The following is a 19,054-nucleotide window of genomic DNA, read 5'->3' on the forward strand; positions in this document are numbered from 1 at the left end:
TTTCTTTTCCCCAAACAAGTCATTTTCTTAACAAGGCCCTTTGCTTTGCCTTGCTTTGTTTTGCACAGTGATTTCACGTGGGATTGTGGAACCCAAGGTGCCAGGTTGCCAAGAAGAGAGCCAATTTCTTCCTTCCTGGTCTAGAAAAAGCAGTCTCTCTATGCCCCATTCTCACTGGAATTGGTCCTCCAGGCCCCATACCTGGAGGTGTCTGTCAGAGAGTTGGAGTGAAAAGTTGGAGATACCTTCCTGTCAACCAGGAGGGAACCGGTTAAGTAAATGATAACACACATGCACAACAAAACAATATGCAGGCAGGAAATGCGATGACATAGGCTATTACTTATTAACTGGTATGAAAAAATGTCCACAGCATCTCATTGAGTGAAAAAGCAAGTGACAGAATAGCTTGTATAGTATGATTCTGTTTATGAGGGCATTGAGTCACCAATTCTTATTTTTGTAGGGGTGGGATTTCAGGTGAATTTTACTTTCTTCTTGGCTCTTTTCTGTGTTGCTTAAATTTTTGACAACCAGCATGTATTATTTTTACAAAGATAATAAAGCTATTTTGTAGAGGGAAAGAATTATGTTGCTTTTGAGGTGAAGAGATGTATTTTCAATATTGTTAAGTGACTAAAGCAATCATGGTGTAATCCTATTATTGTCTATATATAGCAAAAATTTAAAAAAATATCCTCAAGCATGTTTCCCAGGGTTATTTTGAAGATCAAAGGAAATAGCAATTCAGGAAGCCACATTAAACCTTCAATGTTGATATCATTAGCACTTTCAGTCACTTCCTGTGAGACCCAGGGATTATTTTGACATGTGTCCCTGATACATCTTGGCCTTGAGAGCCTTTTTGAGCCTCAATAATATAGAAAAAAAGAGGCCCCCATAGGATGGACACTGTAAAAGAAGAGGGTCTGTCTGGACATTCGGTGGAGCATCTTTGCTCCCCAGGGGCTCCCAAGCAACTCTCAGCAAAACCTTGCCAACAACCCTTAGAGATAATCAGCAGGTCCAGGTCTGCTCTTGGGAGAACCAGTCACAAATTCCCACTGGCTCATTTCTGAACTCTAGGGGTAAGGATGAAAAAAGCCAGATGGATCTTAAGACAGGAGTCTTTCCAGCAATTAGGAATCTCTAGGCTTTGTTCACAACTGTCTGAGAAGTTCTTTTGAAAAAGCTCGTCAGAGGCAATCAACAAAAAGGGGAAAGAAATCCCTCTAAGTGGTCCCCCAAAACAAGGCTATGGATGGAGGGACTCTGCTCAACCACAGGTAAGTGGGCTGAGGGTGGAATCCTATTACCAGTAAGGGCTTAGACTCCTTTATCCCCTTTTTCTCATAGCCATGCTCAGACTCTTGATCTCTGATCACCAGCCCCAGCACGAGGTGAATGAGGAAAGATGAGAGCATTGGAGCAGTGTGCAATAAGTTTGAAATTGATTTCCTTAGGGCTCTATCCTGGGATCTAATGTATTTAACAGCTCAAACCCTCCCTGGTACATCCTATCCCCTCTTAGCTTCTACTACCAGCTTTATTTTGTACACTGGAGACCTGGGAGTTTACTTTGACTGCTTGCTCTCCTCACACTGTCATTGTCAGTCCATCACCAAATCCTATCATATTTACAGCCAAACATTTCTCAAATCCAGTTACCTCTGTCTCCATTAGTCCCACTCTAGTTTAAGCTATGAGTCCCTCCTGGATGACTTCAATATCCTCCCAACAAATCTCCCCCAACCATTGACCTTTCTCCAATCATTTCTTCACAATACACTCAGAGTGATTTTATTTTAAAAAGCAGATATGACTACCCTAGCTGGGTGGTTGAGTTGGTTGGAGCATCATCCCACACACCAAACGGTTTCGGGTTTGATTCCCAGTCAGGACACATACCTAGGTTGTGTGTATTGGAGGCAACCAATCGATGTTCCTCTCTCACCTCTCTCTCTCTCTCTCTCTCTCTCTCTCTCATACTCACTTGATGAGAAACATATCCTCAGGTGAGAATTTAAAAAAAAAAAAAGCAGATATGAAAATGTCATCCTCCTGATAAAAATTCTTTAATGGCATCCCATAAAATAAAATAAAATTCCTTAACCTGGTCTAAGGTATTGGACAATAATAGTGTAATCTCTAACCTGACCGCCTGAATTTAAACCCCAGCTCTGCCACTTACCTGTTGAGTCTTTAGGCAAGTTGTTCAACTACTTGGTTTTCTCAAATGCAAAATGGAGATTTCAATTGTACATCTTATAAGATTGTTGAGAGGATTAAATGACATTAAAGATATTAGGTACAGTTCGCGACACAGCAAGCACTCAAAAAATGTTATAAAATACTGACTGCCTGCTCACCTCAGCACACACACTCTCTCCCTTTGTCCTCTACCCACTCTGGCCTTTATTCAGCTCCTCCTCCTCACTAGGCTCTCTCAGACCTCAGGACCCTTGTATAGACTGTTTCATTCTTCTCCTGGAAAACTCTTCCTAGAAAAAATTCTCCTTCACCTCCCTGAGTCAAAATTTTTGGCTCATATCATTCAGTCCCTCTATTTGGAGCTTTAATTTGTATGATTGTTAATGCTTGTCTCCCCCTCTAAACTCTCCATGAGTAGTCCACACCATCAATCATAACAGATGTCTGACCAATCAGAGTGGACCTTGGCCAGTATCCCATATAAGAGCTTTCCATCTGAATAGCCATCTTGGTTATTTGAAAACCTAGAGACAAATTCTTAGAAGCATGACAGCAGCTGAGAGAACTTCCATAAATTGAGAACCCTTTTGGGGAGCTTAAGAAGTGGACTCTCTGACCGGTGCTCTCTGGTTAGAGACCTCACCTCCAATTCTGACTGAAAACTGTGTCCTGTACTGCACCCCAAAGCCACAAATCTGGCATGTCTACTGACCGCCTGAATTTAAACCCCAGCTCTGCCACTTACCTGTTGAGTCTTTAGTTGTTTTCAGTTAAAACATAGACCTTAGTTCTTTGGTTATAGTAATTTTGCTAAGCTGGAGTTTTCATGTTTACTATAACTTCCTGTTCCCCCAGACAAATATTTTTCTCAGTTAGTAGTCAATAATAACACAGACTTTATTTTAACTTGTTTTATTTCATTTTTTCTTCCTAGATTATCAGTCCTGTCAAAAGAGAGAGATCAGGAAAGTCCAGTTTTCTGACACCTGATAAGCAGGCCCTCGTCAAAGCATCAGAGCCTCAATGCCCGACGCATCTCCAACTGGGTATGTTAGTGACTTACATACTAACAAGTGTGATAGCAAAACACCACAAACTGGCTTGAAACAAGAGAAATTTATTCCCTCACAGTTCTGGAGGCTCCAAGTCCAAACTCAAGGTGTTGGCAGGGCCACATTCCCTCTGAATCTGATCCAGTTCTGGATGCCTGAGGCATTCCTTCACTTGTGGCCTCATAACCCCATCTCTGCCTCTGTTCCTCCCATGGCCACCTGCTTCTGTGTCTGTATCTTCACACGTCATCCTCCTCCCTGTATCTCCATTTTCTCTTCTTACAAGTTCACCAGTCATATTGGATTAAAGGCCCAACCTAATTGTACATGACATCATTTTAACTTGATTACTTCCATAAAGACAGCATTTCCAAATAAGGTCACATTCACAGGTATAGGGGTTAGGACTTCAACATATCTTTTTTGGGAGAAACAATTCAATTCATAACACCAGGAAAAATGACTGCTCTAGTGAGGCACATTCCATTGTGATGATGTTAGTCTTGACTTCCTGTGTCCCTGGGCTCAGGGACTGAGCCTTTGTCCCCAAATATGGTCAAAATTGATCCTTGCATGAATTCCCTCTCTGGGACAGCATGCCAGACCACCAACACCCACTAACGATGCTAGTTCCCCATGGAAGAAGATTATAACTATAAAAAGTATATGATTATTAGAATGGGATGGGTTCTAATCCCACTTTTCTAATATACTAGCTCTCTTACCTTGGACAGGTTGATAATCTCTCCAAATATAAATGGGTCAGGAAGTGAGTTAACACATAACTCATAATAGGGGTTTAATTTATGACAGTGTCCCCTCCCCAGCTCCCCTAACACTGCCCACTCTGGGGGCATCAAAAGGGTGATAGCCAGTGGGAAAGGGGTTGAGGGTAGGTGGCGGTGGACAAAGGAGGGGAGGCAGTAATGGGGATGGAAAGAAACTTTTCTTGAGGTGATGGGTGCACAATGAAGTGTGTCAATGATGTTTCATTGAGTTTTACACTTAAAACCTGATTTTGTGAACCATGTCACCCCAATAAACTCAATTTAAAAAATAATAATATGGATAATAACAAAAAAGGGGATGGTGGGGCGGGAACTGACCCCAGGCCTGCTCTAAAGTACAAGCATGTCTTATTTGCTCTCTCTGCAGTGCCATGTGCACCTCAGTTGAGAACTGCACCCAGGTCACCTGGTTCTTCCTGCTGGGGCTCACAGAGCAGGAAGGGCTCAAGGGCACCCTCTTTGTACTCTTCTTATTCATCTACTTAGTCACCCTCATGGGCAACCTGGGCATGATTATCCTGATCCACACAGAGCCACGGCTGCACACACCCATGTACTTCTTCCTGAGCGTTCTCGCCTTCATGGACTTCTGTTTCTCCACAATGGATACCCCCATACTTCTGGAGAACTTCCTCACCTCAAGTCAGTCCATCTCCTTTGTAGGTTGTGTGGCCCAGATGGCGCTCATGACTTTCCTTGGTCTCTCTGAGTGTCTGCTCCTGGCCATCATGGCCTACGATCGATTTGTTGCCATCTGCCACCCTCTCCTCTACCACACCATCATGTCACAACCTTTGTGTCTCCAGCTGGTGGCAGCCACCTGGACAGCTTCTGTTGCCATTTCAGCTTTGCAAATTGGGTACATCTTCAAACTACCCTACTGTGGCCCCAACATCATTGACCACTATTTCTGTGACATGCCCCCCGTGCTTCAACTTGCCTGTGCAGACACTGCTGAGGTTGAAGTTATTATCTCCTCATCTTCTGTCCTGATTTTCTTATTTACCATCACCACCATCCTGGTCTCCTACGCCTACGTCCTGGTGACTATCTGCAGAATGCATTCCCTGGAGGCTCAGAGCAAAGCACTCTCCACCTGTACCTCCCACCTCACCATCATCTGCCTTTGGTATGGCACCATCATCTTCATGTATGCTCAGCCGAGCTCTCTCAATTCCATGGAACAAAACAAATATGTGTCTGTCTTCTACACTGTGGTCATCCCCATGCTGAACCCTCTGATCTACAGCCTGAGGAATAAAGATGTGAAGTCTGCTTTAAAGAGGAGGTACCACCCTAGCTGGTTTGGCTCAGTGGATAGAGCATTGGCTTGCAGACTTAAGGTTTGATTCCAGCCAAGGGCACATGTCTGGGTTGTGGGCTCAGAGCCCCAGTAGGGGACGTGCTCAATCAATGATTCTCTCTCATCATTGATGTTTCTCTCTCTCTCTCTCCCTCTCCCTTCCTCTCTGAAATCAATAAAGAAATGTATTTTTAAAAAATAAAATAAAGAGGAGGTACCTTGGCAAGCTGCCTTCTTAACCAAACATGGATCATTCTATCCCAAGCCATAGCATAGTAGCCACAACATAGTGTATGGATAATATTAGCACATAGAGTGAAATATGTGCCAGCACTCTTTTAAATTCTTCACACAGATCAACAAATTTAATTTCACAACAACCATATGAAATGAGTATTATCATTATCCCTCAGGAATCTGAGGCACAGAGAGCCTGAGTAACTGGCCAAGATCACACAACTAATAAGAGGCAGAGCCAGAATTTGAATCCAGGCAGACTTGCTCCAGAGACCATGTTCTCAACCAATACACATATTACTTCATTCTGAGGACTGCATCTGAGGCGGTAAACAGACAATGGGCACTGTTTTTCTTAAATTCCATATATCAGAAAGAGAAACTGGATCATGGAATTTTAAAGTGGTATGGAAGGGACTATGGGCTTTGGAGCTGGAGCACCTGAGTTCACACAGTCTCTGAATGACTTCCTCTCCTCTCTCTCTCTCTCTCTCTCTCTCTCTCTCTCTCTCTCTCTCTCTCTTTCTCTCTCTCTCTCTCTTCCCCCATGTGTGTGATGTTAAGACTAGGTGTACAACCTCCCGATCTTCCATTTCCCTAGTGAAAAGAGACCCTAACACCCATCTCAACTAATTATTATAATGTTCCGATGAGGGTGAAGGGGGCTCACACAAGGTCGGGCACAAACAATTATTCATAAACCATTGGTTTCCTTCCTTTCCTGGGGTAACTTCTCCATAGAACCAAATATTCATATATGTCAATGTTTTTTAAGAATGAGACCATATCATGAATATTAAATAGCATTTAATTAGATCAAAAAGTTCTTCCTTTCCAATTCTCTTTTTTTTAACTCTTCTCATTTTGTCAAAATTGAAGTCTCTACTTGGTTCTAGTTTGTCTTCAAACTTTCCTTAATCCAGTCTCTCTTTTTAATGGGGAGAGCAAGTCTTAGCACTTAACAGTAATTAGCTAACATTTAATGTTATGTTGCTTTTATTGTATTGATTATTATGTCACTTTTTATTATGATTGTGATAAAAAGTGTTTTTAAGTAAATAATTATTTAGAATAGTCCAATTTTTAGAAAAATCACAATACAGGTGATAACACAAGGCAAAATATCACAAACTCGGTAAACAAATGACTTTAGAAACACTGATATAGATTCATATTATTCAAAACATTTCCACATTCATCCCTTTGTTTGGTCTTCACCAAATACTATAAGACGGGCAATAGGTGCTATTCCTCCATTTTACAGGTAAACCCTCCAAAAAAAAATATCTGAGAGTTTGAACCGACTAGCTCTAAGTCTTACTAGAAGGCTATAAAATAACTTAGAGCAGAGAACCTAGGCATCCTGAATCATGATGGAATCCCCTGCATGCACATCTCAACTTCATTTCAGAAAACATGAAAGGTTTTCCTCCTTGGCTTTCCAATTTCCTTTCTTCTGAGAGATTCTTCCTTATTTCCAAATGTCCCTCCTCTGCCCCAAACCTCTGGAAAGCACACAGTAGGCTAGATCCCTCCTCTTCCAGGAAGCCCCATGAATCTGCTAGGAATTGCTTTTCACTGCTAGAAACAAAGATCTGATGGTAGTAGTTTAAACTCCCAGGAGAGATTACATTTTAGCGGGACAAGAGTAATAACAAAGATTTTTCAGGCTGACAAGGGTCAGGAAAAAATCATCCTCATGCATCCTGAATAGTGATGGAATTATATTTATATAACTATATATTTTTAAAATATATTTTAATTTATATCAAAAGGAAGGAAGAGGGAGAAAGAGATAGAAACATCAATGATGAGAGAGAATCATTGATTGGCTCCCTCCTGCACACCCCCTACTGGGATCAAGCCCACAACCCAAGCATGTGCCCTGACCACCTGACCAGGAATCAAACCATGACCTCCTGGTTCATAGGTCGACACTCAACCACTGAGTCATGCAGGCTAGGCTATAGCTACATATTTTAAAGGCTAGAAATTGTTCAGACTGGTATGGAGTCTCCATGAAAGCAATGGATACTCAGGTACCTTCTATCTTTCTGTCCCAGCATCTTCAGTGCCTAGCTTCTGTTATTGGCTGAATTGTATCCCCCCAAATTCTTATGTTGAAGATTTACCTCCCCCATACTTCAGAATTTAATTGTATTTAGAGATAGGGCCTGTAAAGCAGTGATTAAAACAAAATTCAGCTATTAGAGTGGGCCCAAAAACATCTGACAGATGTCTTCAGAAGAGAAAATTTGGATACACAGAGACACCAGGAATGCTCACAGATAAAGAAGAAAGACCATGTGAGGATATAGTAAGAAGGCAGTCATCTTCAAAGGAAAGAGGCCTCAGAAGAAACCAAACCTGCCAACACATTGATCTTTGACTGCCAGTCTCCACAACTGTGAGAAAATAATTTTTGGTTGTTTTAGTGCCTCAGTCTGTGGTATTTCATGATGGCAGCCTAAGCAGACTAATACAACTCCTGTTCTCAAGGCTACCTCTTGGCCCAATATGTCTGCTAAAGCTCTAGCCATCAGTTCAATGTCTGAAGATGAAAGCTGCAGAAATGGGAAAAATAGCCCTGGCTGATGTTGCTCAGTTGGTTGGGCAACATCTCATGCACCAAAAGGTTGCCAGTTTGATTCCCAGTCAGGACACATGCTTGTATTGTGGACTAGATCCCCCATAGATTGGTGTTTTTCTCTTTTCCCTTTCTCTCTTTCTAAAAATCAATAAACTATTTTAAAACTGCCAGCCTTCTATCCCTTTTGGTATCCTTTCCAACAATAGCCAATCACTGCCATTTGCTTCTCATTGGCCAGAACTTAGTCACATGGGAGTCATATGTCTGCAAAGGAGTCTGGGAAATACACTTATTAGCTGGATGCTTTGCCACCTTAACTATCTTGGGATTATGTTTTTACAAAAGGTGGGGACAATGAATACTGGATAGGAATCCACCAGTCTTGGCCACACCTTCCTGCCTAGAGCAGAGTATGGCAGAGCACTGATGGTTTACCCAAACCCTGCTGTACCCTGCCAACAGGTTGTATTGAACAGCATACTGAGTTTAAATTTTTTAGTTAACATGAATACCTGGCCAGTGTGGCTCAGTAGTTGAGTGTTGACCTATGAACTAGGGTTCGAGTCCTGGTCAAGACACGTCCAGCAATGTGGAATGTGCAGGAAGCAGCTGATCAATGATTCTCTCTCATCATTGATGTTTCTCTCTCTCCCCCTACCTTCCTTTCTGAAATTATTAAAAATATATATTTTTAAATTTTTCAATTAACCTGAAAATTTGATGAGATTGCATTTTAAACTCCATATTCACAGTTTCTATGGGAAAAAAATTAAAATAATCACTCTAGCAGTCTTATTCTCAGTGTAATCGTCTGGTGCCGAGTCAAAAGGACACAGATTCTCCAATTCTCCTCCACACCCCAATGATCCCCACCACTCTTTTTTAGAGAGTCTGCTGCCTGGTTACCAGGCCCTGATCTTTTCCTAATAGTAGAGACAATTTATTCTATTCACATCTCTAGCAAAAGTGGGGAGTTGGGGAACATGTCCCTAGAAATCTACATTTCAAGACAAATAACAAGTGCCTAGACCTAGAACAATGCCTGACACAGAGAAGATTCTCAAACAATACGCTTGGAATGAGTGAAGATAATATTTATTCTTTGGATGTGAAGAATATCCATACAGCTGTGATATGAGCCCTCCTCATCACTCTCCCCCCCTACCCTCCCCCCTCCGCAAAGAAAAAAAAAAAACTGTGCTCAAGTAGAAAGGGGGGGGGGAGGGAACTACCTTTTTCATTCATGTAAGGTATCTGAGTGGTCCTTGAAGGCATTTGACTTTGCAACCCTTGGGCCAGGGGGGAAATTCTCAACTCCTCAGTATTATCCTACAAGCCTATCTCAACCTCACTTTCCAGGGATCACCCCACAGGTCCCACCAAATACCTCCTCTGTGGCCAGAGCCAATGACCTGGCCCAGCCCAAACAGGCCATGTATTTCTATGAAGCTCTTCCTTTGATCACATCTTCCCCAGAGCCTGGAGGGGTCATTCCCCAATTCATTTGTCAGCCTGAAAAATCTCTTTGTTATCATTCCAGTCCCAGACTAAATGTAACCTCTTCTGGGAAACGTTTCTGACTCTTGGAGATAAAATTCATCATTTCTTTCTCTGTGCTCTGGTCTGCCTTTGTTAAAGAAAAAAAATTAAATCTCAGGAATCAAAGATTAGGTGGTTAAGTGAAAAAAAAAAATTACTTTCAAGCAGGAAGTCCAATCCAGCACAGTCTAGGAAAACTTCAGGTCTGCAGACGGGGAAGGAGAAATGGGGTTGTTTTCTAAAGCCACAAGACCATGAACTGTCCCTTTCCTGAGTGAGAAAGGCAAAGTCCTGGGGTGTTAGTGACTGGCTGCTGACAAGTGGGTTTGTTTTCGGTTTTGGTTGGTTTGTTTGTTGTTTGTTTGTTTGTTTGTTTTTTACAATACTATTTTTTTTAACAAGGCAAGTGCATTTAGATGAAATTAAGTATATGGTTCGACACCACTTTGAATTCTGTCTTTGCATCAGTCTTTTGGAGTATAGCAGAATTAGTGCCCTGTTGCGTTTTTACCAAATAAGAATTTTTTTACCCAAGCACTGTTGACAGTATTTAATTATTATGGCTCCCACCAGGGATAAATCTGCACCCCAAGGGGGTTGGGCATGATTGGAGACAATTCTGGTGGTCACAGTGCATGTGTGTCCATAAGCACAAATAGCATTGGGAGGCCAGGGAAACTTGCAATGCATGCAATAGTCCCCCACAACAAAAAAATGATCTGACCCAGCCAAAACCGGTTTGGCTCAGTGGATAGAGCGTTGGTCTTCGGACTGAAAGGTCCTAGGTTCGATTCGGTTAAGGGCATGTACCTTGGTTGCGGGCACATCCCCAGTAGGGGGTGTGCAGGAGGCAGCTGGTCGAGGTTTCTAGCTCTCTATCCCTCTCCCTTCCTCTCTGTAAAAAATCAATAAAATATATATTTTTTAAAATGATCTGACCCAAATGTCACCATGCTGAGGTTGGGAAACCCTGCTCTAACCCATTTTCAAAGGGCAGTGAGTTGGAACTTGCTGCTTGTTAGGGCATAGCCTAAAGAGCCTCTCACAGACCCAACATTTTTTAAAAATTCATGCAGATTTTGTATTGTGCTTTTTTAAAAATAATCCTTTATTGTTGAAAGTATTACATATGTCTCCTTTTGTCCCAATTTGACCCCCTCCAGCCCGACCTCGCCCCCTGCCTCAGGCCCTCATCACCCCATTGTCTGTGGCCATGGGCCATGCATATATGCATACAAGGTTCTTGGTTGATTACTTCCAACACACCCATCCTCCCCCACCTTCCCTCAGAGATTCCACACTTTGTTCCATGCTTCCATATCTCTGGATCCACTCCGTTCATCAGTTTATTTTGTTACTTAGATTCCACATATGAGTGAGATCATGTGATACTTGTCTTTCTCTGACTGACTTATTTGAATTGTGCTCTTAATATGAAAAATAACGTCACAAACTGCTTACCATCAGCCTAGGTAAAGTTCCTGCTAGAGATGGGTGCTGTAGTTCTGTGTGTCCCTAGCACATCATTTGTAGTCCAGGAGGTGAAAACCTGACTTTGAGAAGCTTGGGGCTAAGGTGAGTCAGTCCCTGTACCCTAACCAATGTCCACCAACCTGAGTTAATGAACCAGACCAGGGTCTGACCCAGTGGACACCTAGGTTTAGAGACAATCTAGCTTGGTTGGAGGTGGTCTTCTGGGTGAGGTTGTGGCATCCAGCTGCCTCAGCAGGTACATGAGGTGCCCAAATCAGGAGGTACAAGTGCAGTGTACCTTGTCAACAGGCAAGAAGACCAAGTCAGAGAGCTAATTATTTACCTCTACACCAGCACTCACAGAGGTAGAAGAAGCAATCCATGGAAGAAGTGAGCCAACCAGGCTGCATGGGTTCAGGAAACAAGTTTCAGAGACAAAAGAAGGGCCGTTGGAGCTAGGAGAAAGGCAAAGAATACATGGAGAAAGGAGAGGAGAAAAGACAAGTGTGCTCCAGGGAGGGCACACCTGGGGAAATAAGGGGATGGGGAAAGGCATGGGTGTATGAGGGAGAGAGAAAGAGAGAGAGAGAGCATGCTGGGTCCTTCCTCTTAAGGGCTTTTAGCTGAAGGTCTCAGGGGAGGGTCTCAATAGACTATTCATCAGCTTTCCTGGTGTGTCCCCTCAGGGTGGGGGTCTCCACTGATTGGTCAGTGCCAGGGCAGGGAATCACAGTCATTGCAGAAGGTCCTGAGGTCCACCATGGCATCGCCCCACCAGACTTTGCTGCTTTTCTGGGCCTAGACCTGAAACACAACTGAGGTCTAGATGTTATCTCTGAGGTCTAGTTTGACGAAAATTCTGCCTCTGTGGTCAACAGACATGAGACTTTGTTCTTAAGATTATTTGATGCAGGTCAGAACCGAATTGTCTTGAGGGCTTAATGCTTAAGGGAGTGGCCATGCAAGGGCTTATGTGGGAATCACATGAGGCTTTTCTCCAGCCTCCTGGTTCCTTCTCTAAGGGTGTCTACTGCATGACTAGCAACATGCCAGGGGAGGAAAGGTCAGGGAGGGTCCAAACTGCGACCAGCAATATGCTAAGGAAGGAAAAGTCACCCAGGAGTTGAGGTACCACCTTACAATTGTCTGTTGCTAGACATCCAGGACTTTCCATTCTGGTGATCTTCTGTACTCAACGTATTGTTCCTATTCTGCTCATGTCTACCTAACTACCTACTACAGAGAGGCAAGGTCAGAGAAAAAAGAATGAGCAGCTAACCACCACCCCTCTGGACCAACCCTTCTCCAGACCTCTCTCCTAGAAGGCTTATCTCCAGTAGAAAGGTCTCTATGTGGGGCATGGGTCAAGTGAGTCACACCTGGGAAGGAGAATGTCTTCTCTCTCCATCAGGATGAGTTCAGGCAGGCTCAGGAGTGCAAGGGAAGGGCCATGAGTCACTAATGATCAAGAAAGCCAAGGAATGGGAGAGGACAGAGCAAACTCCTCTGCTCTGTCAATGTTCACAACCTCCTTCTTGACTCATGTTCAAGGATACCCAAGGCCTTTCTGGGCCAGGATAGCTAGGAAATTCCTTGACATGTGGAATGGGGAAACTGAGACAGGTAGCTGAACAAACTGGCTGAGCAATTTACAGTCAGATATAGAAGGTCACCAGGGCAGAAAGCTCTGGGTGCCTAGCAACAGACAAAACTAACACCATACCTCACCCCCAGGGTGGTCTTTCCTCTCCTGGCATATTGATGATCATGCAATTTAGACCCCCTGACCTTTCCTCTCTAGAGATATCTAGGCCTCAGTTGTATTTCAGCTCCAGGCCTAGAAAAGCAGAAAAACCTGGAAAAGCTTATGAATATCCTATTGAGATCCCTAAGAGACCTCCCCTAAACTCCCAGCCTTTAAAACCCTCAAGTCAGAAGGACCCAGTGCACTCTCTCCCTCCCAGCAGTAGGCCCCCTGCCTTTCCCTTCCATCTCTTCTTCCCCCACAGGCATGCATCTCCTAAACTCTAAGGGATCCCAAGAGATTTGCAACCAAGGAAGCAATGGGCAGCGCCAGCTTGCCCTGGGCTGAACCCCCTGAACCTATCTCCAAGGCCCCCTTTTCTCTAACTTCTCAGTGACCTGACAACAACCCCACATAGCTTCTCTCCTGTTGCTTCTATCCTAAGCCCTTCCTTGTTTCACTGTCCCCAGCTTTAATTCACATACTGTCAAAATCACCTGGACTCATATTGTGAATTCTTTCCTGCACAAAGGAAGAACCCACACACTACAGGCCGGTCCAAGGCAGACCCACTCCAGCCAGTCCATTTCTGGTAACATTTCCTAGGCCCAGGGTCTCTCAACCTTGACACTATTAACACTTGGAGTTGGATAATTCTCTGTTGGAGGCTGTCCTGTACAGGGTGTTTAGCAGCATCTCTGGCCTCTATCTAAAATGCCAGAAGCATCTGCTCCACACCCAATGGTGACAACCAAAGATGTCTCCAAGTCCTCTGGGATAGGGAGGAATCAACCTGGTTGGGACCTAAGAGGGCTTGCTGGCTCTTTACTCCTTTCTTATGCAGAAGACAGGTGGGCTCTTAGCTTTTCTTATCTCCTCTCTTGGTGTTGCCTCTTCCTAGCAATTCCTGAAGATTATCCCTCAGGCTCTAATTACCTCAGGGCTTGACTGTGGCTGCTTTCAGGGCAGTGGGTGAGGAATAAGTAAAGATGAGTTTCCAGGGTTTAGAGAAGGAAGGAAGAGACTGGAAGAGACCTGGGAGTCCCTGTCCTATGGTAACCGAAAGCCCTGATGAACTTGGACATCGCTCCCCAACCGAAACATAATGCAAGCCACAAATACAGGCAACATATGTCATTTAAATTTACCAATAATTACATTTTTTAAATTAAAATAACTAGGTGAAATTAATTTCAATAATAATGTTTTAATGAACCCATATATCAAAAATATAGTCCACTTCAATATGCAATCAATATTTAAAAACTACTCAAGAGATATTTTACATTCCTTTTTTCATACTAAATAGTTAACATCCAAAGAGTATCTTCTACTCACAATGTCTCTCATTTGAACCAGCCATACTTCAAGCTCTCAGTAGCCATACTTGACTAGAAGCTACCATATTGGACCCGGCAGGACTAAAGTCTTAGAGAAAGTGAGACTTACTCATGCCCCCCTTGCAGCACCAAGGAGCTTCTGGAACCCAAGACCTTAGCTACCCAGTGAGGTGATCTGTTCAAGAAGATATTTGTACTTCAGAGATACCCATTTCAAATGGCTCCTGTCCCATCCAAAACTGTGACATTCTCTTGGGCAGATAAACACAGCAGCCTCCCAGTTATCTCCCTAGGCCTTTTCAGACACTAAGACCTCACCCATTTTACTCCACACCCCTTTGCAGGAAGAAAGTTATAAATCCTCTGGGTACAAATTAGCTTAACCGCGCCCTATACTTATATTTTCTTTCAAGTATCCAGCCTCACATGCCCTGCTCCTGCCCTGGGACTGTTTGCTCATTGCTGGCCTAACCAAGACTGCAGATCCAGGAGCCCTGTGGACCCTGCCTTGTGTGCCATTATCAAGTCACTAGCCTTTCACCCGGTTCTGCTTCCGGGTAGACATATGCCATGTTCAGTTGAGCTGGTGACTCTTTGATTGATAAAGTCCCATGTCTTGTGGACAAATTCCTAATTAAGGCACCATACTTAGGATTGGGGCCCTCAATGGAAATTTATAGCTTCTCATTGTGGGTGGAATCCTCCCATTTCTTTGTTCTGCCAGGATAGGCATCCTAAAATCAACTCATCCTGCCTCAAAGTAAAACCTGAGGGGCTTGGATGATAAAAGATAAAATGCTGAGGCTGGGCCCTGGCTGGTATGGCTCAGTTGGTTGGAGTATTGGCCTATACTCCAGAAGGTAGAGGGTCAATTCCCAGTCAGGTTACATGCCCAGGTTATGAGTTTGATCCCTGGGTCAAGGTGCGAGGCAACCAATTGATGTTTCTCTCCCACTTGATATTTCTCTCCCTCTCTTTCCCTTCCTCTCCCTAAAATCGATTTTTTTAAAAAGGCTACTAGATCACCAAATTGTCTGAGGATAACTTTCTAACACCGTTAAGTCTCCGATACTGACTGAAAGTGCCGGGGTGATAATGGAAATCTGATTATCTAAGTTCTCTGCTCCAAACCCTTCACTGAGTCCCCATGTCCCTCAGGGGAGAATTCAAAGAGCCTTGCATGACCTGTCAGGCCCCTCATGAACTGATCCAGTTGATTTCCTGGGTTGTTACTCAGCAAGCCCAGCCTCAGACCTTTCATTCCAACATCACTAAGATATTTGCTGTGCCCCAAGTCAGTCTTTTTCCTCCATCTATATATGCTACCTATTTGCATGGAACATTCTCCCCCTCCACTCAACCACTATAATTCACCCAAGATGTCATTTTCCACAACAAGCATTCCTGACTTCTACCATGCAGCTTGAGTCAATCCCCCACTTCCACATGTGCATTCTTAGTCTGCCCGCATCTCTTCACACAGTATATTGCAATTATTGCCGTAGCACTTTTTTTTTTCATTTCTTCAGGGAACACCCACCTCTTCCACCAGTTTCAGTCTTAGCAACTATTTTCTTTTATAAGACCCTGCCCAGAGATAAATTTTCCATGAAGGTGACAAACCAAGACTTCGGGGCTCCTTACCTGCCCAGACCATTCCAAGGCCCCGGAAAGATCAGAAGTTTTTTGTACAACCTTAAAAAGAAGACAATATAGCCATAATTGGTTAAAAACACTGTTTTTTTAACCTCAATTTCCCCTTCAGCATACTTTCCCTCCCAGTAGAGTGGCTGCAGGCAAGGGGAGGCCCAGGTAAGGGGTAGTTGAGGTAGAAATACACTATGCTTGTGTTTATTGCATATATCTATGTGATTTGTAAATATTTTTATATTTAGTTATGTTATTGGTAATCATTCCAGTGGAGAATGGGTTCTAGAGCACTGTACTGACTCACCCAGCATCGATCATGAAAAGGCAAAGCCAGAATTCAGACCAATGTGCTCACAGAGCCCACAGCACTCAGATGCATGTGGGTTTGAAATGTACAGAGCCAAAAGATAGCCTATGGAAACCATTCCCAACCATCAGCGCTACTGCAAATACTAGTATCATGCAATTTTTTAAATTTTTGTAATGTTTTAGTCAGCTTTAGAGCATTTTTCGTTTGTTGCAATTTATTTTCTCATTCATTCCAAGTCATCATTTTTTTATGTAGCCTTCCATTCGTTTTCTTAATGAGCTTTTCCCCCAAAATGATATAATCATCAAATTCCACATAACTTCTATTTATCCCTAAACCTATCCCCATGACACAGCTGACCCAAGTTGGACCCCACATTCTCTCACTCAGAAATTGGAATTAAGGGTTCTGCATCACTGGAACTGGAACATGAACTTGGGAGCCCTGAGGTAACCACATTGCTCTCTGTGGAAAGCTAGAGGCAGAGAATTCTGTCTACTTTCCTGCCTACTGATTCCTGCCTTCTCCCTTCCGGTGGGGTCTGTTTTAGTTATCCATTGCTGCATTAAAATCACCCCAAAAGTTAGCAGCTTTAAACAACAAACATTCATTATGTCACAATTTTGCAGGCCAGGAATCTCAGAGGAGCTAAGCTGAGTGGCTCTGCTCAGCCAGAACCCTGCACGCTGTTGGTGGAAATATAAATTGGTATAGTCATTATGGAATGCAGTATGGCAGTTCCTCAAAAAATGTAAAATAGAGCTACCTTCTGATTCAACAATCCCTCCTGTGGCTATATATCCAAAGGAAATGAAATCAGAATTTCAAAAAGATAACCGCACTCCCATGTTCATTGCAACATTATTAACAATAGCCAAGACAGGGGAACAACCTAACAGATGAATGGATTAAAAAATATGAGATATGCCTCTCTCTACATAAATATTAAAAATGTGAGATATATATACATATATGTGTGAATATTATTCAGCCTTTAAAAGGAAGGAACTCCTGCCATTGTGACAAACATGGGTGAACAAGGAGGGATTATGCTAAGTGAAATAAATAGGTCAGACACAGAAGGACAAATGGTCTCACTTATATGTGGCATCTAAAGTAGTCAAACTCATAGAAGCAGAGAGAAGAATGGCAGTTGTCAAGGGCCAGGGGGATGGGCAAATAGAAAATGTTAGGGAAGAGGCATGAAGTTTCAGTTATGCAAAATGAGTAAATTCTGGAGGTCTAATATATAACACTGTGACTATAGTTAACAATACTGTGTTTTCATGCTAGAAATTTGCTAAGACAGTAAATCCTAAGTGTTCTTACCACTTTATATATAAACTATGTGAGGTGATGGTTATGTTAATTACAGTTATTATTTCACAGTGTGTCATCAAATTGTATACCTTACATATATACAATTTTTAATTGTCAATTATGCCTCAGTAAAGTTGGAGGAGATACCAGCAAGAGCTGCAGTCATCAGTCATCTTGAAGCTCAACAAGGGCTGGAGGAGCTGCTGTCCATGTGGCTCATTCACATGGTTGGTAGCAGGAGACCTCAGTTCCCTGCCATGTGGACCTTTCCATAGGTCCTGTTGCCTGTTCTCCCAACATTCCCCCAAAGTGAGTGATCTAACGAGAGCAGGGGGAAAGCCACAGGCCTTTTATAATGGCTATGAGTTGAATTGTACCCTCCCCCAAATTCCCATATTGAAGTCCTAACCCTCAGAATCTCAGAATGTGACCTTATTTGGAGATAAGGTCTTTACAGAGGTCATCAGGTTAAAATGAGGTCATTATGGTGTGCCTTAATCCAACGTGACTGATGTTCTTATAAAGGGAGAACTTTGAACACAAAGAAAGACATGCATACAAGGAAAATCTTGTGTGATTAAGGCAGAGAATGAGACAAGCACCAAAAGATTGCCAGCAAACCACCAGAAAGATTCTCCCTCACAGCTCTCAAAAGGAAGTGACCCTGCCAACACCTCGATCTCAGACTTCTAGCCTCCAGAACAGTGAGACAACACATTTCTGTGAAGTCATCCAATGTGTGGTACTTTGGTGCAGCAGCTCTAGAAAATTAGTGGAAGGGCCAAGTCTCAGAAGTCACACACCATAACTTCTTCTAGATTTCATTCACTAGGACTGAGACACTAAGTCCAGCCCAGAGGAAAGGAATTAAGCTCCAGCTCTTGAAAGGAGGACCATAAGTGAATTTGTAATTCATCACCAAGGCTGTGAGATACCTCTGTCACCTGATAATAAGTCCTCTTCTTTTTGTTTAAGCTGACTCAAATTGGATTCCTCAGTGCTTCATTCATATGTGTTTATTAAGCACTTGTATGTTACTCTTCTCTAGTAAGTTTTGGAGGATACATTTTAAAATTCTACCTCCCAGGAAACTAATCTAAGACTTGGAATACCTGTTTCAAAAATTGATAAATACACTAATTATGTCAAAATAACAATACTTTATACATGTATAGCACTTAGGACTTCATATGGCCTTTCCCAGTGGATACCTACTCCAGAAATCTGTGGTAGAGATCAAATGAGAGAATGGCTGTGAAGTTTCCAAAAGCATGAAGTGTTATTTTCTCTAGAGATGATTCATTCAATAGATAAGCAACTAATGTTTGGTTTTTATACCCCTACAGAATGGCATAACACTTTTCATATAACTTCATACTTTCATGCACTCAACAAATATATGTGGTCTACTTTGTACCTCATGCTGGAGTTAGTGTGATGAATGAGAATGTCCCTGCCCTCTAGGAATATAGATTCTTGTATTAAAATAATTATCAA

At 42.8% G+C, this 19,054-nt stretch overlaps 1 protein-coding gene across 1 annotated transcript; it reads left to right on the top strand.

Moving 5' to 3' along the window:
* The first annotated feature begins 1,257 nt into the window (after positions 1-1,257).
* LOC103302332 (olfactory receptor 8U9-like) lies at positions 1,258-5,593 on the top strand. The gene is made up of 3 exons (XM_054725860.1): positions 1,258-1,286; positions 4,419-5,339; positions 5,569-5,593. The coding sequence occupies exons 1-3, from the start codon at positions 1,258-1,260 to the stop codon at positions 5,591-5,593; spliced, it is 975 nt and encodes a 324-aa protein (XP_054581835.1).
* Positions 5,594-19,054: the final 13,461 nt, after the last annotated feature.

Source organism: Eptesicus fuscus, chromosome 13, assembly GCF_027574615.1.
Source record: "Eptesicus fuscus isolate TK198812 chromosome 13, DD_ASM_mEF_20220401, whole genome shotgun sequence".
In the NCBI taxonomy this organism is placed as follows: domain Eukaryota; kingdom Metazoa; phylum Chordata; class Mammalia; order Chiroptera; family Vespertilionidae; genus Eptesicus; species Eptesicus fuscus.

Coding starts and splice junctions, on each gene's coding strand:
- LOC103302332 (XM_054725860.1), top strand. CDS start 1,258: ATGGATGGAGGGACTCTGCTCAACCACAG. Junction 1,287..4,418: donor GGGACTCTGCTCAACCACAG/GTAAGTGGGCTG, acceptor CTCTCTCTGCAG/TGCCATGTGCACCTCAGTTG. Junction 5,340..5,568: donor AAGTCTGCTTTAAAGAGGAG/GTACCACCCTAG, acceptor AATAAAGAGGAG/GTACCTTGGCAAGCTGCCTT.